This window comes from Maniola hyperantus, chromosome 6 (genome assembly GCF_902806685.2).
Source record: "Maniola hyperantus chromosome 6, iAphHyp1.2, whole genome shotgun sequence".
In the NCBI taxonomy this organism is placed as follows: Eukaryota; Metazoa; Arthropoda; class Insecta; order Lepidoptera; family Nymphalidae; genus Maniola; species Maniola hyperantus.
The window spans coordinates 11225983-11250898 of record NC_048541.1 but is presented as its reverse complement, the minus strand read 5'-3'; the positions used below and the strand labels follow the sequence as shown (position 1 = coordinate 11250898).

At 38.0% G+C, this 24916-nt stretch overlaps 1 protein-coding gene across 1 annotated transcript in view; it reads left to right on the top strand.

Moving 5' to 3' along the window:
* Window positions 1–24916, top strand: part of LOC138402460 (uncharacterized) — a 44676-nt gene that overhangs the window by 14091 nt on the left and 5669 nt on the right. Inside the window, exon 2 of the mRNA XM_069499142.1 lies at window positions 9752–9939. Within this exon, the coding sequence (XP_069355243.1) occupies window positions 9752–9939 (188 nt within the window). The remainder of the gene's footprint in view (window positions 1–9751; window positions 9940–24916) is intronic.

The window sequence follows — 24916 nt, the reverse complement described above, 5'->3', positions numbered from 1 at the left end:
AAATCTATTATATTCTAATCTATTCGTGAAGACAAGATCGCGGGCATGTTGAATGAATGAATGAATTTATTTACCAGTATTATTATTACATTTTGACTTAAATGGAGTCCTGGCCTCTAAACTAGGAAATCACCGTACCGACCGTATCTTAGGGGCATCATCTAGTACTTATTATAATTTATCAAACAGCCAAAATAAGCACAAAATAGATATTACGGAACAGGTCGGAAAGAGGCTTTGTAGTTTGGGCCAATCGCTGTACACTAAATAAATGACGCTAGCTTTTTAATCATCATTTCACCACACCTCAACTGTTGTAACACCAAATAGGTACATTCCTGTCAACTTAAATATCTATAAAAATAGTTTTACACTTTTACATCGGAAAATTGAAGAGTTCCCGATGTAAAAGTAGTCTAGGTATATCCGTATACGGGATGCAAGCTGAGATAGCTTATGCCAAAAATGCCAAAATTCGTCAAAATCGGTTAAATGGATGGGCCGTGAAAAGCTAGCAGACAGATAAACAGACACACACACTTTCGCATTAATAATATTAGTATGGATACAACTAAGTGTCTTTTAAACATGATAGTACGTATCTAACTTGCATCCAAGTATTAAACTTAGTTGTTTATACTTGTAATAGGCAATAGCTGCGAGAATTTATTTGTGTTCTTCCCATCCTTTGTGCGGGCTAAAAGTAGGCGAATTACATCCGTAAGCTACATAATAAGTATTATATTTCCGTTACACAAAGATACAACGCAAAAGGTTTTCTTATTTTGAAATGAAGTTCTTGCTTTAACACTTTTCTGTCTAGATAAGATATGTTCAGTTTCTTATAAACCATATTATAAGTGAATATACAACCTTCGAATAATGGTTGAGGTTATTTTTTGTTTTAGCGTTATACCTACCTACACGATCATTCGCTGTAAAATCCGTATTTAAATCAGGTTAACGTAACCAGGCGTTCGTTGTTGTCTATACATTTAGAGATAGAAGCAATTGGTCCAGTTATTTCATAACTATCATATTATTGTGGTTACCTAATTAGTATTTTCAGCAAGGACACGACTTAAATAGATTAATTAACGTTATCGTTATGTGCAACAAAATCAAATGCATTGATTGATACCAGATTGGACATCTAAGTAACTGATAGAAAATCAACCAGTGAGCAGTGAGCTGTGTGCGTGTGTCATGATAACTTTATTGTGAGTGTCGCCATGCCCGGATGTTGGCAGTGGCCAGAACATGTCACCCGCTGGTGGCTCTTCGACGTGTGCAGTCGCCGCATCTTCACCGATGACGCCGAGTCACAGATACCACAACGTATGTAAAGCTTACTCTGAGCCGTTACTGTAGGTTTATGAGGAATTTGGGCAGAAGCAGCGGAAACTAAAAAATCCATGCCACACAAGGAACAAACATAATTTGATAACATAATTCGCAAGAAACAGCTTGTTCCTTGACTTCTACAGAAGCAAAACTCGTCTGTCGTCACTACAGTAGTTGCCGTCAATCTGATAAATGTTTTTATGGCCAACCTGAGCTCTGTCTGCTAGAGGTTATTTGCTTTCCATAAGATCTTGGTATGACCCTACTCTAGTGTACTAGGTTTCACGCAAAAAGTAATATTCGTGGCTCTGTTGAACATGACGGAACTGTATGGAAATATCTAAAATGTCACAGGTCTGTTGAACTGCGGGAAGGAAGGAATGAAGGTGATGGAAAAAGTCGTGAGTAAACTTGGATAAAATACTTCAGATATCTCTGAAGAAATTCTGAGCAATGTTTACGTAAGAGAATCATAGGGGACGAATTGCATCCGCGTATCCGCCCCTCTGATTTACATGCAGATACAAACAGCTCCAAAGCTGGCGAAAACTTTACTGGACCTTAGCTAGACTTATAACATAATTAAGATTAGGTATTCGTAATGCACATAGCCATAGTAATGACACTAAACTGTCCTCCAGTAGTGTAATTATATTTAGTAGAGTAGAATATTTATTGTGACCGTAGACTAACACCCAACGTATACGACCCAAATTAATGCTGGAATTTATTAACATGTCCCACGTTGAAATGGGTAGAAAGCGGAAACGGAAAGCTCCTGTGACGTTGCGTACATTACGTGACAACGATCATGATAATGTGCTGTTTGTTATATATATAAATTGTGTTCTTGTACGTGTAGTCAGCCTACAGTGATTTTGTCTACGTAAATTAATTATTTTTGATTTCATGATTTATGGACTAGTGAAAGATGAACTTAGTTAAATAGTGGCGCATTTGAGCCCACGTAAAAAAGTCATGGCTGAAATTTTTACGTTCACAGCTTTTTGGTGATAACATGACGGCCACGACACAAGCGAACATATTTTATTATATCTACTATTGACAAGGCAACTCTATACCTGGAACAACGACAACGTTTTACATAGAACTACTAGGCGTACCAAGGGGGGTAGTGAGTGTCGCTTTTATGCATGTATGCAGTATAGTTAGTATTCTTTGATACCACTGTCACTAATATTTTAATCATTTTGAAGTAGCTGCTCTTCATTTAACAAGTCATCACATCATAATTCTTCAAGCTGTCTTTAATCAACATGATAGACATACGAACATGCCAGATTTCAGTCTAGTCCTTATTCAGGCGAGTTCATTGAACCATCATTTAACGCGTGCAGAAAAACAATCAGATGCAGTCTGTAAGCATCGGAGGCTTGCTCTCTCAGACCCTTTATAGTAGGAACTCATTGTGCAGATACCTGCACCGTCGGGTAAAGCAGGCGCTCGCGACAGGAGGTTGTTTAAAACCAGTCTGTAAACACTCTCTGTCTATTTCTACGGCTGCTCGGTATCTATTTGCAATAAGGCGTCTACGATTACAGACAATGTACGTGATCAAACTTCTACTTAAAGTATTTCATCCGAAATTTTAATCTGCATCTAAATGGGCTTGACAAGAACTACGTGGCATTCGGATATTTTCAGTGATATTAATAAATCAATCTACTTCTTTGGAATGTGGATTATTTGCCGGTAAACTGATTAATTGAGAGAAATTACAAACAATAAAGTTGATCCTACTGAACTCACTCTATCTACTACTTACGTAAAAAGATCAATAGGTAACAATAGCCTCTCGTAAAGTTCACTCAACCGATTTAATGCGCGATTAATCTATAAACGTACCTATATTGTTTTAATACATACAGCTCCATTATATGAAAGGAAAAACTGATGGTGGAGTTTCGTGCCCGCAGCTAAAGCGTCATTGTTCCTAGACGGATGCAATTCAGTTCTTCTCCGCATAATTTGCGCGAGTGGAGTTATTTCGAAAAGATTTCAATGCCCTGCATAATGAATAGGTTTTTCTTTTATTCAGTTGTCTCCTGGTATTACTGTCCCATAACCCCGTTACTCTAGTTTTGTACGATCAACAACGGATACTCTACATATCGGCAATTTCATTCGTAGTGTTGCTCGCAGCTTTCTACTGTTAAGTAAAAAGATACTATGGTAACAATGATAAGAGTACGTGAGGATAGTTCTAAGCCCGACGTCACTCGTGGAACGGCAACGGACAAACTGTTTCTAATCATGTTAACTATGTGAAATTGTGAACTGCGAACACGTCGCAACTCTGGCGTTGCAGACTAACTACAATTGCTACAACTACGCTACAACCAACTACAGAGGTCCAATAAGTTTACTAATGACATCCTTGTTCATTTTATAAGGACCATGAACATGATCACGAGTACCAGTTATGTAGATACACAATTTGTAGAGTTGTCCTATATTTTTAGGTTTAGTCTGGCAAAAGATAATAAGCCAGACAAAATACTCGTAACAACACGCCACCCAACGGCGGCGGCGGCACACGTTTGTTGAGGCAACTTGGTGTCGGGTGGTCATCGTGTGTTTCTGGCATTTAAATTCTGGTCATAAAAAGTACTATCATCTGGAAAATACTATCAAGTATGTATCAAGTAATATGTGTCGTGTGATCTATCACACGGCACACCCGTTCTGTGCATTCGGGTCGAGTAGTGTATATTTAGATTTTAGTAATCAGATTTTAGTAATCGCATTTGTAATCAACAGCGTTACAGATAATATAATTTTACATTTTAGACTTAAAATAAGGCCAAATAGGATTACAATTTTGTTTAACAGATTACTTAAAAAAAAGATTCCGACGAATTGAGAACCTCCTCCTTTTTTTGAAGTCGGTTAAAAATAGGTATTAATTATTTGTTATAACAGTACGATTGAAGAGACCAAATAATTTAAGCAATCTTTACTTACCGTCAAGAACGGCCAAATACGTATCAAAGCTGCTCTGTATTGCACATTAGATGTATGGACAAAATGCCAATGTTATTTTTTTTAAATATTACAATAAAACTTAAAGAAAGTTATTCAATATTCTTGTTTATAACGCGTAAAATTTAACTCCTCACGCGCCATTTAACTTTTTGTGTCAAATTTCATGTCAAAAGTACGATTTTAGTCCCTATTCCGAATTTTCGACATGACACCCCATGAACTTTTATGGATAGCTATTTAGTAATAAATAGGTTAATTCACTACCGTTATCGGAAGCTTTGGGGAACTACAATAAAATGTTCGTTATTTATAGTACGTACATAAAACATGACTAGCGAGCTTAGGGCGTAATCACACTAGACGTTTAACGTGAGACTGTACGCGCGTCGCGCACTCGACCGGTTACGAGCCCTTCTCGCGTGCATATATATCGGTGCCGATGTCTGCAAAAGATTCAGCGATAGTAGGTATAAAATCTCTACATAGTATAAAATAAAGTCGCTTCCCGCTGTCTGTATGTATGAACGCGACTTGCGTAGTTTAAGAGATCTTTTAAACTACGCAACCGATTTTAATGCGGTTTTCACCAATAGATAGAGTGATTCAAGAGGAAGGTTTATAGCTATAGTTTAATTCTCAAAAAATTAGAGATCCCTAGAGAAATTGAAATAATGTGAATTAGGTCGGAAAAAATCCTCTCATTTGAGATTCCGAGGCAATGACACCACATTAGTATCTACATTGCACCCATGCGAAGCCGGGGCGGGTCGCTAGTTGCTTAATAAATAGATCTGTATAAAACACTACTACTTTTTCCGCCCACTCTCTACTATGTACAAGATTGACTGATATTTCAACTTAGGTACAGCTTCAAACAACTGGGTCTAGACGGAATTGGCATGAAGGCTTCCTCTAAAACGTAGACTAATGTATGGTTCGCGACAGATTGACATGGCAATTGGGGTAGGTGAGTCGTCGAGGGGCGTCGTGCGGGCGTGTGCGGCGGCGTCCCCACCCCGATTGCCATGTCGAGCTGTCGCGATGTTCAGTAATTGCACCCGAGCCAAGCCGGGATGCGTCAGCTAGTTTAGTAGACAGATCTAAGTAGAATTATTATTTATAAAAAGTCCATTATTGCATTCATTTTCGATAGCTCATCTATGAAGCACTAATAATAATCATCGAGTTTAAATAAACCATTTTCTTATTAGGTTAACTACTGTATAAATATAAAGAATAACTAAAAGTCCTTATTAATCATGGTTCTATCCTTAAGTAGAATCTTAAAAAAACTGCTTGAGCTAGATTCGTAGAGATTAACCACGGAAACTTGATTAGCCACGTTTCTATGCCTATCTCTTACAAAAGGGAGGCTACTTACCTACCGTAAACGTGATATCTGTCTCTAAAGTTCTAAGACTGAAACCTGAAAAGATTTACGGATATAAAGACAAAATATGTTGGTGCTAATTCTGTTGTACACAATCTCTAAACTAAAATGACCCAATGGTAGCCCCTTTCACAATGCTTCCTACAAGAAAAGGATTAACTATTATAGGTTTAGACCTGTCAATTTATTTCAAAGATCGAATTTGATTGTCTAATATACAAATGAAAACCACACTACGTTTGTTTGGAACGCGTTACGAATATACTCCTCTTTCTCTACATCGAATGCGCCGCTAGCGGCTAGTAGGTACTTACCGCAGTTTCAGTTTCAGTCTTGAAAATGCAAATGACGTCATCAATTTTCTCACACAAGCCGCAAGCGCCGAAAAAATACGGATGCTGCCCCTGCTTAACGATGCTTTTTGATTTTTCAGTACTGAAAAATGCCTTGGTTGCATTTTTCAGTATTGAAAAATGCCTTGGTTGCAATTCACCGCTCGACCCGTAATGTGCGAAAGACTTTAGATACCGGAATCTAATAACATTTTTTGCTGTAAAAGGAAATATTGATTGTTGTTTTCTTGGCTTATATAAGCCTGTAGGATTTCATGCGCCATGCCATCTGAGCACATTTTAATTCGCCAATACCGATTGCCACTGTATGTTACAGCTGTAGCGAGCTAGTTTAATATCTTTATTTCCTTTGTCAGAAAATAGACCGAGCTGTCGCTTCGAAATAGCTCGCAAACTTTGGAAGGATCTTAGGTTGCCTTTCCACCAGGTATAAGCGAACTTGCGTATCGTGTATGAAACCTATTAATGTCGCAGGAATCTACGGTGAAACCCACCAATAGGATTGTTTCATTTTCATAGCTTAATTTTTCTAACACAACTAAAATAAACATAGCTAAGAAATTAAACCGCTGATTAAATATTACCTTAATGAACGGTTAGTTTGTTGGTTTGTTTTTCAATCACGTCGCAACGGAGCAACGGATCGAAGTGATTTTTTGCATGGGTATAGTTAATGACCTAGAGAGTGACATAGGCTACATTTTATTCCGAAAAATCAGAGTCCCCACAGGATTTTTAAAAACCTAATCCACGCGAACGAAGTCGCGGGCATTGGCTACTATAAAATAAGTAATAATCTTGTGCTCTCTAAAGATATTACTTATCGACAAGGGTCGGTATTTTCATAACAGAGAAGAACTAGACGATACCGACTATGCCTAGGTATCATAAAGGAATCTCTGATGCAGACCGCAAGGCGGGCTCTGGAACGTCGGGATCGGTTCACTAATCTCTATAGCTGCATACAGTCGACGATCGATGCTTAGTAAGTGGTGATAACTCAGTATAATCTAAGTCCTAGGTCCTAGGTAATGGGTTATTTATGATCTATTTAGATTACACAAAATTCCTAATTAATATCTGGTCAAGTGCGTTTCAAAAGTTAAAACACGCATAAGGTTGGGTTCCGTAGCTAGTCGCTAAAGACTGTCGTTATTTCGTAAACGGTTTTTTAAAAAACTACGTAAGGAATTTCATAATGATTTTAAAATACCTAATTAACGACGTGTTTGCTCGAGGGATAAAAATATGTTTCCGCTTTCGCTTTTCCTGTCCAGAGAAAATACCCTGAAAATGTATTTTTACTGTGTATAAATGTACCAGGTTTGTATAACTGTGCTAAACTTGTAATAAGCTTGTAATGGAATAGAAAAAAAAAGCGGAACAGCTAGCTGTTCCGCTGTAGCGTAGCTAGCTACGCTACAGCTATAGTAAGTATTTTTTAATGATGCGCGATCAAACGTCGCATAGTTTTTTTCCTTAACAATATACAAGGATCATTAGAGAAATCATTTGTATAGAAGGATATCGTGTCTCAAAAACTCGCTAGTACAAGGTACTAGCAACTAATATATTCTGTGGTACTAGCTAGGATCCTCATTTAAATATAGGGATCTAGAAAATTTAAATAGCCCTAATGGTTGCCAACCTTAGTAAGGAAATGGCATATTAAGAAAAAGAAGAACAATTGTGTATACGAAAATACCTGAGCCGTAAAGTTTCGTAAGCGAACAATACTCGTAGTTTAATTAACTATCGTTGGCCGGACGCTCAAAGGCTGTATTATAGTTTTCTCATTAAATTAATGTATTGTTGTTTTTGCTGTACAAAATAGAGGACGTCGATTTTAAGGTATGGAATGGTGTAGTAGAATTTATAGGTATGGTCTCGGTAGGAAAGGCATTCCGAACCAGTGGTAGATGCATTTGACGATTCAAAGGTATTTGTAAAAGTTTAATTGAATAAAAAATATTTTGATTTGCTTTGATTTACTGATACAACCTACTTAGCTTGTATGAAACCCGGATAATAGGTCCATCTACTCAGTAATTATTATTTTTATTATGATCAACCCATAGCCCACTACAGAGCACCGGTCTCCTCTCAGTATGACAAGGGTTTGGCCGTAGTCTACCACGCCGCCGGCCAAGTGCGGATTGGCAGACCTCACACACTTTTGAGAACATTATGGAGAACTGTCTGGCATGCAGGTTTCACGATGTTTTCCTTCACCGTTAAAGCGAGTGATGTTTAATTTCTTAAAACGCACATGACTCCGAAAAGTTAGAGGTGCGTAGAGAGAACTAAATAACATAGTTTCACATAATTATGGTTTCATAGCTGGCTGACATGCTTCCATTAAGAGAATAATTGAAGACATTGCGTCCTAGTGTACAAGCGCATAATAGACAACATCTCAAGTTACAATGCAAGTTAGAGTATAAGTACCTAGTAGGTACCTACCCCTAGGTCTTCAATAATGTCTTTGCATTAGTATGCTTAGAAAGTATCCCTAAGTAGCGATAAGGGCCCCAAAATATGTAGTTCCTATCAAACAATGATTGATGATGATGACAAACAACGAAGTGATCCTATAAGGGTTCCTTTTTCCTTTTGAGGTACGGAACCCTAAAAATATGCATCTAATTGGAAACCACTTATTTTTTTAAAGTTATTTACTAAAATTATACGCATAGACAGCTAATTAACATTTAATTTATAAGATTGTATGATATTACTACCCCTATTATAAATGCGAAAGTGTTTGTTTGTTGGTTTATTGGTTTGTCCTTCAATCACGTCGCAACAGAGCAACGAACGGATTGACGTGATTTTTTCATGGGTGATTTTTTTAAAATACCTGGACAGGCCACTTTTTATCTCGGAAAATCAAAGAGTTCCCACGGGATTTTCAAAAACTATGCCATCTCGACCTGTCGCGTACTATACCTACTTACTCGTAGTTTAAAAATAATAACGCAAAAAACAAAAATGCATTTACACTCGCAAATTCCAATCATAAAATTGAACGAAATCCTTATTTAAGGACTTACTATCTTGCAGGCTTCCAAGTTTAGAGTGGCACTCTAAATTAATGAAGTTAGCCAAGTGTGGCATATGTGTGAAAATCAAGTTTACGAGAGCGGAAAACGGGAACACAACAAATAATAATTCACTCACTCAAATCATTTGCTGAGTAAGGTTTATTCTGAAGTAGGTAGTTAATTAAAGTGATCGCATATAACATTTATCAGTAGATATCGAAAATGCAAATGATGTCTTCAGTATTCCTAGGAGCACGAGCCGCAGAAATGCGGCTGCTGCTGTCAACGTCATCCACATTTTTCGGCGTGCCGCGTCCTATCTACGCTAACAGTGATGCCATTCGCAATTTCATTAACTATTGATAAAAGCGTGAGACGCGTTTGGCTGTTTTCGCAAGTGTATCAACTTTTACAATTTCTACCTACCAAAAGAGAAGGGTACATCGATATGGCTAAAAATCAACGTTTGTCCGCACCTTGAATAGCCATTTTTATACTGGTTTCACTATTTGCACGTACGTAGTGGTAAAGTCCTTTAAAATATCGTGAGGTAAAAGAAAAAAACCAGGCATTATTTGGACTAAAAGCGTCTAATACGTAGATGTTTGTTTTAGAGGCAGGAGGCGCGGGCCCCGGCGGCACGACAGGGCCAGGACGGGCTGCGCGGGCGCGGGCCCTGGAACTCGCGCAGCAACTCGCCTCGTCGCTGCAGCACGCCATCCCGCCGCCTCCGCGACCCGACTTCACCACCGCCAGCGCTATTCTACGATGGCTGCAGCAGAACAACAACTCCGTGGCACTCGTAAGTTCTTACTTATTGACTGTCATTAGCTTATAGAATGGCGTAGCATCGTAGTTTGCGATGCAGCATCACCAATAAATCTTGTAAACTGTCATCCATAATCCAACTTAGCCGCCACTGTGCTGCGCGACTGTAGGGCTAAATACATCCTAACCTAAGGTCCGGAATTCAAAATCCCTTCAACGCAGCTCCAATGAGTGGCAAGTAGGCCATCCGTGGTCGGAAATGTATGACGCGTGGTCACACATTCCACACTGTGGGCACACTCTTTTAAATTTTCAGTACGTGGCAGGATTTAAAGCTCATATTATAATTATATCAATGCTTTACTATGAGCTGAGTTGGTGTTGAGTCGTTGTGGTGTACGACGGCCCTAAAGATCCTAGTAATCGTGAGTCGCTTAGTTGCTTTATATGAATGTTTTTCATAAATAAAAATTGATAGAAACACTCAACAATATAATCCATAGGGTTTCCGTTAGATGTATCATAAGGATGAAATGCTAACTCTCGTATTAGGCTGTCTCAAAAATATGAAACGATTATAAATCTCTGCATACACAACGACTTAGTGTAGCTGTTTGAACAAGACGGCGGATCCGGCTTAACTTGGCTGGAAAAAAGGAATAATACAAAATATGAGACGTCTCGTACTCGTAGCAGTACAAGTGCCCCGTGCATTTAACAAGGCTCGCTGTGAAATTGTTCCCCATTTCTCTTCGCCTACTATGTGACTGATGAACGGTTAACTGCCTGTAAAATCTGTGGAAGTAGCTTTAAAATAATGTCCGTTGAAATATTTTATCAAATGAAAGAATCGTGTTATTGCGTATAGTTATACTCGTAGGATTGTATTTTGGCTGCGGTCGATTAAACAGTACAGATTGCTGTTGCGTTTTAAAAAACGACGTCGCATTTTTGATAGACTTTTCAGTGTCGCCCCGTTTAAACAAAAGGTTACTATTCACATCCCACAAAAAAAGAAAAGTTACACACATTAAGAAAACAAGTGCCCCATGCATTGACAAGGGCCGTTGTGAAAATTGTTCCCCATTTTTCCTCGCCTACGCGTTGAGTGATGGACGAGTAATTGTCTTGAAAATGTATAGGAGCATTAGTATTGTAAGCACGACTGTACCCATGTGGAAACATTTTACTAGTTCCAGTAGTTACATTTGTGTGCATACATTTGTTCGTATGTATTTGTTGATTTTGTAAAATGGGCTGCAGTTTACTGAACTGCATGAAATCATATTAATGATAACTTTTATACATATTTATGAATAATATTAATCTTCTTTTCAGAGTTAATCTATTGGTATAACGTAATACAAGTGTTTTACTTTTCTGTGCAATCATCTCTCTTTGGCACCGGTTGATGTAGGTATCTGCAATAATAACTGCATATAAAACTAAGACAATATCGAAACAGGGTTTTCTTCCTTGTACAAAATGCTATATTTTTAAATATTAAATCCAGCGCTGAAATCTTACCTGCTGATAATATGTTATTATGAAAATATAACCTACCGAAGAAAACGTCGGAACAGGTTTTCTTTTTTCTCAAAATAATACCTTTTTTTTCAAATATAAGGGCTTTTTACAGAAAACTTACCTCATGGTATAATGCGACTTGCTTAAAATACGCTTCCCTATAAGACGAATTTTATATAGGTATCAGGAAAAACGGAAGTCGGAAGGGCATTTCAGATCTTAATCGCACCCAGGGGCAACCCTCCATGAGAGGTGGAGGACAATCCTCCACCTCCCATGTGGAGGTTTGTCCTCCACTGTCCCTGGGTACGTTTTAGTCATAAGGAAGCAATGTCGCAGCAGCAGTTTTTGTGCTGGTAAGTCTGTTGATTAACAGAAACTATGAGGTTTAATGAATTGATTGGATGTTCCACGATTATAAAAAACTAGTCAATTGGATAAGCATTAAATGAATTCCGATGCCATGGAATTGGATGCAGGTGTTTCCATGTACGCAATATAGGTATTCTGGTATACCGAATGCTATTTGAACCGCAAAAGTATTGCTAATAGCTGTTACAAATACGATACAATGTGTATCACAGTTATAGGTAATAACCAATAACGCGATAAGTCGAGATGGCAATCAGGGAGGGCACGCCCCGCAGTACCCGGTGCGGGCGAGCGCGGGTGACGTGCGGGTATGCGGGGCGTCGTCCCCCCGCCTCATACCCCGATTCCAATCTGGACCTGTCGCGTACTATACGTATCCTCATTTTCGAAGAACATGCAAAACCAAAAACTGGTTATAAGGTTATTAAGATTTATCTCAAACTTACGTTTGATAAAAGTAAAATGAGCTTACATACTCCGAGTATGTAAGCTCATTTTACTTTTCATCAAAAAGCTTCGTATCACTCAATGCGAGTTCGCTACATTATGTAATATGGTTGTTGCACGGTCCAAAACTTTTGATGAGGTTATGAAAAGTCAATTATTCGACATTCAATGTATCTGAAGCTTCGTTATCGTTGTTAGTTCAAGTTTTATGAAAGCCGTGGTTCCGGCATCGAGGGTAAAATCGAAAATCAAACTTGCCGCTTTTCGCAATCGGCCTCTAGCGACTAGCGTAACTTATTTAAGTTTCACAGTCTAGTTTTGGCTCGGTGACAATAATCCTCATTGCGTTACAGCAATACCATGAAAAACGATTATATTTTTTGGAAAGTCTTTAAAAGCTTTATTGCTACTATTGACTGTCTTTAGTTTCTGAAGCTTAATGCTTCAGTTACAAAAATAGAAGAATTCTGCCCTTTGATTGGCTGTGAAAAAATGTAAACAGCGAATCAACCAATCAAAGGGCAGAATTTCTTGACGATTGCGATAGCCATGAAATGGTCATTCTTACACAATTGGGGGGCTGATTCCGACCGAGGTTTGATCGGGTTTAGGCTAAGGTCTCTTTTTAATTGCGCAGATATTATGGTGTTCTCTAAGCGATCACCATAAATCGACAACGGTCAATTTATGACCGGTAATACAGAGCTCTGCAAGAGCCCTGCACACTGTGCAGACCGCAGCCACTAATCTCGAGAACAATAACAAATTCGACACAGAAATTCGAGCAGAATTATGTTTTTCTGCTGTTCGCGATTTTCAGGTAACTTTTCTTCTGGCTTTTACAATGTACAACCATTTGATTGTCAAAATACGCCTTGCGATAGATTAATACCATTGATGTTGGAATATTAATACCTATTTACAAAAATCTTTATTTTTACAAATAAGTAAGTTCTTTCGACAAAAGTGGTCATTTAGTCGTCCACGAATTCAGATTCCCACAAATTAAAGGAATTCTTTGTCTATACTAATATTATAAAGAGGTAAAGTTTGTAAGTGTGTTTGTAGATAGTAATCTCTGGAACTACTAAACCGATTTTGAAAATTCTTTCACCATGTAGCTACATTACTCTTGGGTAACATAAGCTATATTTTATTTAAAAAATATATTTTAAATAAAATTGAGATTCCTACGAAAATTGTAATAAGCTACCCGTGCGAAGCCGGTGCAGGACGCTAGTTTTAAATAACCGTGCAAACTCTGTTAGAAAGATGTTCGGTTTATTTTAGCGAAACAACGTAAACAACAACTCAAATAACTTACTCAGCATGTTAGGCCTATCTAAGAGTCCCAATGTCGTTCTCTAGTCGAGTTATATTATCTGAAAGGACCTGGGAATCCACCGCATTGTTATGCCAAGAAAACTCCTACCGTTATGTGATTAATAGAAAGGAGGTACGATCCTCAGAAATGAGGAACACGACGCACAGAAAACAATGCACTTCCTGAAAACAGTAACCGTCCAACAAATAAACCTGGAATAGCGGTGGAATAGTTATACTCTGTTTTGTCTTTCTCTGTCATGAGTAATATGACAGTTGAAGGAAAAAGACAAAACAGAGTATAACTATTCCACCGCTATTCCAGATTTATTTGTTAGAGGGTAAGAGAATATAAAAGGAAAAGCTGACTGATTTTAACAACGCACAGCTCGAACCACTAAACGGATAGAGCTGAAATTTGGCATGCAGACAGCTATTATGTAATAGGTATCTGCTAAAAGGTTTTTGAAAATTCAACCCCTAAGGGGTTAAAATAGGGGCTTGAAATTTGTCAGTCCACGCGGGCGAAGTCGCGAGCATAAGCTAGTGATACATAAAGTTCAAAGCTTCAATCATAAAACCGCTTTTAAGTTCGAGAGCCCGCACTGGGGTAGCAGGTGACACGTTCGAGATGAAAGGATGTTGTTTACTGGCAAGGATTGCGCACGCCTCAATGGAAATCGTATGCACACTTGTCCATTCAGTGGCGCATCCCTGAGAGGACGCAATTAGCCCTTGGGTGAATAACCTCCTAAACTACTAGCCCGTATGTCAACCAGTACCTACTATTGACTGTACTAACATAGGTAGAGGAAACTTTATCAAATGGTCGTCATATTTACTATGCCTGAAACCTTTACACAAGTGTCAACAACAACTGTGCAAAGTATTACCTCAATCGGATAACTTAAGTTTATTGTTGTTGTTTATTGATACGAACTCCCCGAAGGGTTTAAAGAAACTTTTGGTATATGGGCGAGATTGGAGCCTATCTATTTATAATTATTCTATATCAATTATAATTATTCACCTCTGGTGAAATTATTGTAGCTCTACTAGTGAGTTAAATTTTTTCTAGATCAATATCTCCAGACTAGTACGTACATCAATCAGCATTATCAGAATGTTATTAAATGGTCGTAGACTACAACACAATTTTTACACACAAACACATGATTTTTATACTTACTGACTAGGAGATTGATCTCGTATTTTGCGATTAACTAGTACATAGTTCCGGACATCGTATTAGGTACTTGCTTTTCGTTTATTTTACACTTACAATTATTACCCGCTATTCAGTACAGTATAGTAATAAGCTATTTACTTACACTACGCGGTCGAAAGAATTGTACATCGACCTTTAGAAGGATATAGCAGATTTGTAGAGCGTTGCCCCTGTCGTTGAGACTGACAACACGTCGTATAGGTATGAGTGACAAAGACAACGCTCTATACAAAGCCGAAATGTGATCCTAAAGGCCGACATACATTACTTTCTGTCGCGTACTGTACATTTGTTGGTCTCGACCGCTATGATGCCAAAACTTTTACAATTAAGTGCCACTTTGGACTCTAACATTCCACAAACTGCCAGGTCACCGTCCTATTAACCTTAAAAAGCTTATAAAATTAATTAATCAAGGTAGTTCCCGCCAACTAGTTAAAGGTGAACGAGACTTCCATTAGCGCTAATTAGAATTTCTCCAAGCTTCTGCCTGGCGCAGATACAGGCTTACTTCCTCTTTGACGCACGCTTTACAGCGTCCTGTGTAATGTCTACACAGTATTTCACATAAAATGGTTAGCGACTAGCTTTTCGCTTCGAGTATCTACACAGGAGTTCATTTGGACTACAAGTCGGCTGCAACTTGCAACACAGCAGAAATTATTGAACCGCATTATTGAACATTTAAAATGCTATATTATCATCGCTGTTCCAGCGCGTTTAGTTCGCGTGAATATTTATTCTCTCTATTATTTACGGTATGCCAATCCGCACTTGGCCAGCGTGGTGGTCTATGGCCATTCTCATTCGGAGAGGAGACCCGTACTCAGTAGTAAGCCGGCGATATGTTGATGATGATGTAATTTATGAACCTGTGGAATTTTTCCAAAATCACTTTTTGGTTTCTTGCCATACTAGATTTTTCATCACAAAATAAAATGCACGAACTGTTCTAACACTCTATATGACCGACCAGTAATGGGGCTCTACGATAAGTCTTTCTAAAGTCTATAAACACAACCATACGTGGAATAGCTATTGCTCTTCTAGCACGAGGTACAATACAAGTGTATAATAATAATTGAACTATATTTCCTGCAGATTCCTTTTAGCAATGATTTAATTCGAAGTTCCTGTATGAACGGCAACAGGCGCTCGAGATAAATAGCGTTCTATTTTGAGCAGCATCGACTGGAACAAGGTCTCGTTTCCAGCGGAAATGTTTCAAAAGAAACACGGACGATGCAATTTTAATTAAAATTTCAGACTTATCGCATAACTGCTAGGTAAGCCAGCCCTGTCGGTAATTATATTTGTTTTAGTGGAGCGTAGTTAGAAGCATGCCTGCAAAATGCTAAAAGCTAGAGGCAACAAGAAAACAAGATAATAAGCATCTTCTCTGCTGTTAAAATCATAATCATCACTAATAGGGATGATGACTACTAGTCAAATTAGCGACTTTTTATCAAACGCCAAAACGCTTGCTTAGTTAGAGAGCTTGTATGAAATTCACAGATGTGACGTACTTTTATAGTTGACTAGATCGATAGTTTAAAATTAAAACTAGCATCCAATGTGGATTTTACGAATTTTGCTAGAATTTAATAATTACTAAGACATAATTTATTTTTGATGCAGTCAGGATGGGTAGGATAGGTTCTTAAAACTTAATAATTATTATAATGTGGCTAATTCGGTTGTACACAATCTCTACATTAAATTGACAGGTCTAAACATAGAGGGTCTAAATGTATCCTTTTCAGTCGGGAGCTTTGTGGATAGCAATACAATTAGACCCGTCACTTTAGAGATTATGTAAACAAAATTAGACGCATTATCTATTTCTAATAGAATTGATTATATCGATGATTGATTGAGAGATCAGCGAATCGATAGATCCATCGAAAAGAACTGATATTCAATCTATGTTTATGTCTAAATCTTACGTGCCTATCATCACTACTCGCACTTCTTTATTGTTTTAGCATTATCATAATCTATATTTTGAAATGAGACATATTTATCTTGCGGTATATATTGTACTGTACATCCTTCTAACAGCCTCAGACCACAAGCACTCCAACCGGGAGCCATTGAGCGGATACTGTACTTGTTCAGTTAATTAGCTGACTGCGTTTGTAGCTTTTTTCATTTTCGCCTTTAGTGCCTATACTTAATGTTATCTCTAGAGGTAGAGTTAATAAATGGAGGTAGAAATGATTTCGCAAAAGATAGCTTTACCCAAATGTAATTTGCAAGAAATTGTCTTAGCGGCTTTAGCTATATTATGTCTATGTGGTTAAGGTTTACATTGCAGTGTGAGGGTGAACTCATCAGCGAGCGTGAAAGTAGGCTTCACGTCCGGCTTCCGGCGGGCGCCGTCACTCGCTTCCGCTCAAGAGTTCTCCACTCTCCCCTTGACTGATTCGTACTTGACCATTTTCACTTTGCTCTCATTTCATTTTTGCTCCTACGCAAATTTCGAATAGGTACCTACATTTTAATTAAAATGATCTTACGATGTGCACTTTACGGCATTAAAATGCTTTTCACCTTTTGGTTTTTGAACGACCGTAGAAAGAATGAATGAAATTTTATCCTCTTAATCCACTTGGTCGACTGTTTCAATCCAAAAGACTGCTAAAAGTGCATTAAATTGCGACCTTTGATTATAGAGTAAGTACTAAAATCTACCGACAACGTCATCTGTATGAAGATGATGATTATGCGATGGTCACATTGTAGCCGTCAAACTATGATGCTCTAGGCACCTCTGTGGTCGCCGGTCGGATTCATATTAGTATGAAAAACAGTACGAGCATAATATTTCCTACATACTAAAGGAAAACATATCAACCTATAGGAGACATTTCAAGTAGCTGGATCTACAAAATTGCGCTTTTGCTTAGAGGCTTTCCATATAACATAGTCTGCTATAGTAAGAAAGAATTTTGGGCAATTTTACCCGAGCGTTAAGGCGTGGCGGATTAGCAATTACTTATGCACATAATATAAGGAAACTGTACGGGACGTGATGTGTTTGCTTTAAAAAAATGTATTAAAATGTTAGATGATGTCAATCGTTTCGGTGAAATGGCTAATATAGAATGTTTATGCTGCTGAACAGCTTTAATACCGCGACATGATAGCAGTGTGCGATGTAAGCGGTATTGGCAAGCAATGCCAATATTGCGCGGCAATATGTTAGCGCGGATATGAATGTGAATTGTTATTGCATATTCCGAATCCGACCCGGTGATTCCATCTTTCGCACTACACTGCATGTTTCATTAGCGGCATTATCTGATCGAATCCATAATAATTGTTTGCACAAACAATCCTCACTCCTTTTGGAAAGGACGTTTCATTTGATGACATTTGGAGGCGGACTATAATTATATGTATTATATATTATTTTGGCCATTCTTATCCAAACTATACCCAAATTCTGATCTCTAATGTGTATAGTCCACGTATAGTCCGATCGTCAACTGTCATGTCAAAAGTACGATTCACCTTAAGGCGAGTCACCGAGGCGGGCAGCGCGGCTTGTAATTAAACCGCTTGGCAACGTTCAAATTCTGTGTTTCAAACGTTAAATTTGAAATTAATAAATTATAGAAGTTTTGTTGCAAATCAAAATTTTGCAGGTTCTCTGTAGTTTTTAAAGACAAATATTTCCATATAAAAATTATTAGCCAAGTCAGAAATTTTAGTATTAAATAATTCGTTTTAGACTTTTATTTCAACTTATTTCAAGATTTTATTTGATCGAGTGTAGTACTTCCTATTGTGTATCAAAGTAGCACATTCTTTAGACAATGTCTTTAGGTATATTGTATATTTTTAGCAAGGCCATTATTTAATAGTTAATACCTAAAACATTTGATCTAGCAAACCAGTTTTTTCCGCTTAGCCTCGGTGACTCGCCCTAAAAATAAAGACTAAAACTTGGATGGACTAAAATCGTACTTTTGACATGACAATTCAATTAAGTTCAAATGGCATTTGTTTGGTCATTTGTTTCTTGTAGTACCTATTGATAGTTCAGGTCGGTGAACACCTTTAATATAACTATATGTCGGAGAACAAAGGGGATGGCCGACATCAGAAGGTAGTAATTTCAATTACAATCATTGTAATACTCACTTATTACACGTGAAAACCACTAGCGTAACGTAACGTAGGTAAACCTAACCCTTAAAGATGGGCGTTATTGGCTATTTACGGCAACGGTTAATCAACAGTTACTTAGTTTCAATACCGATATTGTTAACCGTTGCCGAATATCGGTATCAGAGTTGTGTTTCAACTAATTTAATATGCGCAACGCGCAGCGGTTTCCGTAGTAGTAACTAAGCTAGCTGCCGTATCAATACCGTCTGTATAGCTAGCGCGCGCATATTCACTAAAATAAAACCAATTTTACTTTCATGAATATCGTGAAGTAATCACAACCTTAAGTTCATAGCAGTAAAGTTTAATTTGATCATTGACATAGGTCAAACTATAGTGGACGCCTGCACGAATAGTTTGCCACAGTCCAGTTAACCAAAAACATTTCATAAAGATTGATAAACCAAAGAGGACCTTATCTCTATTACTCTAAGGCTAACTGTATTTAGAATGATAGATCAAAGTGTAATGGACAAGTACTTGTACAGTTAAGCCTTAGCGTAATAGAGATAAGGTCGGCTTTGGTTTACCAAGTTCTTAGTTACTAAGCCGGTAGCCAATAACCGCTCCTTCTCAGCTTTCAGTGAAAGAAAGAAAGAGAAGGCATAATTATTGCGTTTCTAGTTACCCAAAAACCAAACAATGCATTGTCGGTTGCCAGTTGGCAGTGTTGCGTTGTCAGGTGGTTCGTCATAGATGATAACTGAAAACCGTTGCTAGCTACGACAATAACGCTATGGTACGCTATAGGCACGGCAGCGGTTTTCAGTTAAGTTAAGCTATAGCGGACACATGTCTACTAACCCTACCTAGCGACCGGCTCCACCAAGTCCCCATACCGGTCCCAGACCAACCAGCTAACCTAGCACACCACATCCTAGTACTACAACCTTAGCCAGTTAAACCAACAGGTACCATACTAGGTAACAACAAAAATTCTAAAACTAACAGCACGACACACTACGTCTACTGAGAACCACCTCTGACCGGAGCCAAACGAATAATGTCTCGAGACACACTGCGCATCCGCTTTTATAATCTCACAATGACGGTGGGGCGATGACGTGATGTTCAATGAGCAAAGTGTTTACAATTAAATGGCGGCGAGCCTACATATACATATATTATTCAAGTTAAAGAGTCAAAAACTATAAATATTTTTTTACAAAGATAATTATTCTAGTATAGCGTGTCGCTTGTCACCACTAGCTGTAACTATATTCCGTAGCGTAGATATTATAGTACCTACTTTAAAACTCCGTAGCATGTTCTGCAAAAGAGGAGGCGTGGACTGTGGAGTAAGTTTATTAAGAGAAAAAAAAACTCGTATATATGTTCATGTCACAAAACACGGTGTTTGCCATTTTACATCAAAATAAAATATTTTTCATTAAAATGTAGCATAATATTCGACGTGCTCGCTGTGTCGTGTTGTTTACTGTCTGCTTCAGCAAATTCGCTCGTGCAAAGAGTAATTTTAAATTCAGGGCGTTCAGTAGAGTCAGCCTCGAGCCCCTCATTATTACCCCGGGTGGGGTATCATATCGAAAACTTATATGGATGCTGTTGGAAACTTTGTGCAACATGTTGACACTATTGGCAGAGTAAACTTTGGAAAATTGATATGACGAGATCTAGTAAGTAGCTTTTGTTTTATCGTGCAAAATGACGATTAAAATACGATTGTAGTACGGAACCCTCAATGCGTGAGTCTGATTCGCACTTGGTCGGTTTTTATTATTATCTTAAATATATATAAGGAAAATGTGACTGACTGACTGACTGACAACAATCACTGAATGACTATCAACGTACAGCTCAAACTACTGGACGTATCGGGCTGCAATTTGGCATGCAGATACCTATTATGACGTAGGCATCCGCTAAGAAAGGATTTTTCAAAATTCAACCCCTAAGGGGGTGAAATGGGGGTCCGGAATTTGTGAAGTCCACGCGGACGAAGTCGCGAGCATAAGCTTGTGATCAATAAATTCAAAACTGAAAACAGAAGAGAAAAAGGTTGCACCTATAGTTATTTTTGTAGCAATCATTTAACAAACAGTTTTTGCTATGTATCCGGTCGGAAAGAATTAATGACGCTTTGATTTGAAAGCTACGATTGTAAATAAGCTCCATTTAATTGAAAACAATATTGTTGGTTATGGGCATAAATAATACCAACGACACAATTTTAATTTTTTCATAGAATTATTATATGTTTAAGTAGAACATTGAACGGGATGGTGTTTATTAAAAGTAAACTACTTCAACTACCATCAAAACAGTCATATTTTTATAGTGTTTGCTGGAGTCTATTGCGTTGTTTTAAAAGACTGAAGAAATCCCATGCATAGAATATGTTGCCGTAGTCCGTAGTAGAGCAGAAAACCAGTGGCGTGAATGCTAAAATAAATTCATATTTACTTACTATTAGAATCCTGTTGGCTGAAATGTTTCCGAATTTCTGCAACACCTTGCTACAAGATACATAGGTAGGTATCCCTTATCGGATAAATCCATCATCATCATCATCAACCGATAGACGTCCACTGCTGGACATAGGTCTCTTGTGGGGACTTCAACACGCCACGGTCTTGCGCCGCCTGAATCCAGCGGCTCCTTGCGACTCGTCTGATGTCTTCCGTCCACCTAGTGGGGGGTCTTCCAACGCTGCGTCTTCCGGTGCGAGGTCGCCATTCCAGCACCTTGGGACCCCAACGTCTATCGGTTTTACGAACTATGTGCCCTACCCATTGCCACTACAGCTTCGCAACCCATTGAGCTATGTCGGTTACTCTAGTTCTCCTACGGATCTCCTCATTTCTGATTTGATCACGTAGAGAAACTCCAAGCATAGCTCTCTCCATCGCCCGCTGAGTGACTCTGAGCTTTCATATCAAATCCATCATACTCTCATTAAAATGTTGCAATATTCGACTAACACACACAGCTAGCCGGGCCCATGTCGTATTGTTTTCAGTCTGCCTCAACAGCTCCTCTCGTACAAAAATTAATTTAAAATTCAAAGCATTCTGTTGCGTCAGCGTCGAGCCTCATATTATGTGCAAAAATCCAGCGAAGTGGGAATTTTCCCGCAGATTTGTCCCTTCTTCGGACAAATTTTTGCTGTGCTATTAACATTCCAGGGCGAGGATAAACTACGATAAAACGCCACGCCAGTAAAAGTAACAATGTGTGAAAGTAATATCTTGTAGTAACAAGATATACAAAATTTGGGATTGGAATTTGGGATTTTGGGAAACTACCTACCTACTGGTAGGTAGTTTCGTTTTGTAGTGCGTACGAAAACGATAAATATAATATAACAGTTCGAATGTTCAAGTATTCCTGATCATTATTGTAAAGTATTTCTGATCTGAATAATTTTAAAAATACTTACCGGTATAAACACAGTTTTCACTTACATGTGAAGTTTCAAGGCATGTGAATAACATGCCCAAATCCCTATTTTCCTGTATTTTCTGTACGAGATTATAATGTTTCATTGTTGTAAAATTTTCGTCGGAATGATTAAAAAAGCTCCTTTGTTTGAAATATAAACCGCAAACAGCACCAGCAGAGTGTAGTTGTGTTAATTTTATGGCCTCCTTTCTTACAAAAAGGATGGAGAGGAAGGAGTATTATTTTCAGACCTGCTCCCCCTTAAAAATGTAGTTTTAAATAATTACGTTCTACGCGACAGGAATATTTTACATAAAGTAATTTAAAATGTTACCTTTAGGTAATTTTAAACTTTTCTCATTCTATTTGGGTAAAGGATAAAAGTGTTTCACGTAGCCGTTGTCGTTTTCGTGACAATTTTAGCAGTTGGCATCAAGATTCCACAGGGTTCATCGTCTTTAGTTTTTAATAGATAAGTGACTCAATAGTGTGTTCTATCAGTTTAATGTTAAAACTTCAACAGCAGTATTTTCAGTAATTGGAAAAATAAACCTGTGTCTAGCAAACCCTGCAAGCCTCGCTAATCATGGCAGTCTGTCGCTGTCAAGTTCACGCTAAACTTTGTATTGTGTTGGGTTCTTGTTTGGACTCTACGTTAAGTTTCCTTCCGAAGTGCTTAACTGGGTACACTTTGTGAAGACTCTAACTATTTGCTCTCATATTTTATACTTTGCCAGCTGAAAGGTAAGCAGTTTATTTTCTTATTAGTTTTCTTCTTAATTTTCCTGTTTATTGCTTTGCCTTCTCGTAGTGTTTTGTTTTTCCTACTTAATCTCCATTTATAACGTTTCGTTAATTAACTAATCAACTTAATAAACATTGATAAATTTGTTCATTAATCTACGTTTCGTTCACTAATCTAATCTACCTTATACCTATGTAGTATTATTTAGTATATTTTAACTATATTATTCAATTTCAAGCAAAGCATTTTTAAAATAAATTGCGATATACCTAGGTATGGGCACTAAAATAATTTCGACCTCTAGCGAGTTTTAACGGTTCAAACGAATTTATTTAACGGAGTTCATTTCAGTTTAAGAGCATTTGAAGCACGCGTTCAATGTATCTCAAGAGATTTGTGTTCGCTTTCCATCCTCGAGAAATACTGAAATACAATTTACAATATAATTAGACATCGACGTTTAACTGTAATTCTTATTTTACAAAAGGAAACGATTTAGTAAAGTTAGGTATACAATGTGGCTAATTCCTTTGTACACAATCTCTAAACTAAACTAAAATATCACGTCTAAATCTATTGCTATCCCTTTCATAATGTTGCTTGCGGAAAAGGAAAGCACTAGATTTAGACCTGTTAATTTAATTTAGTTTAGTTTAGAGATTGTGTACTAGAGAATCGGCCCCAATATATGGCTAATATAACGCAAGAATAAATTGGAGACCCTAGGCCATGGAGTCTTAGTGCAAAAAAAATTACGAGATATTTCACCGCGATTAATAGCCTCATAAAGCCTCAATAATCTGTGATAGCCTAGTGGTTAGGACGTCCTCATTCTAATCGGAGTTCGGGGGTTCGATCCCGTGCACGCACCTCTAACTTTTCGGAGCTATGTGCGTTTTAATTAATTAAATATCACTTGCTTTAACGGTGAAGGAAAACATCGTGAGGAAACCTGCATGCCTGAGAGTTCTCCATAATGTTCTCAAAGGTGTGTGAAGTCTACCAATCCGAACATGGCCGGCGTGGTAGACTATGGCTAAAACCCTTCTCACTCTGAGAGGAGACCCGTGCTCTGTAGTGAGCCAGTGATGGGTTGATCATGATGATGATGAATAGCCTCATCTTGTGACAGAAGGGCTGGCTAATTTTTTGCGTAACGGGTCAAACTGGCCAGCAATTTCTATTACAGTCCTCTTGGAAATTGCTGGCTTGCGGGCAGTAAAGAGCCGATGACAGTTCTCTGTAATGAAATCCTTTACTCTCTAATGAAGCAATTTCCGCGAAAGGGGGAGTAGAATGAGTTACATTAGATCGACTATTTACAAAAGAACAGTTTCACCTTTGCCCAATCGCGTCCCTTAATTTTTAACTAAATTCACGAGTAGATTATAGATAGCGTTGAAGTAAACAAATATGAATATGTAATTTTTTTTTAAACAGAATTTGTTTATAAGTTTGAATGAGGCATATATAAAGCGGCTTCTGATATGAATTTTTTTCGACTGAACGAATGGGATCCAGCATTCCCTGCATACATCTTTTGCAACTCTGCTCCAAATATCAGAAATAACGTTGCCCGTAATCCGTATATTGTGTAAACACTGTTGCTCTTCCTATTTCAACAGGCAATCACTAACTAGAACAGTGTATTATTATCGTTAGCGAGTATTTTTATAGCTACCTAAGCATCCATTTACCGCCTACTGGGCTGGGAGGGTGTCGACCGAGAAATAATAATGATTGTGCGTATGCCGCCCTACTAACGTGTAAGTGTAAGTAATTTCTTCATAA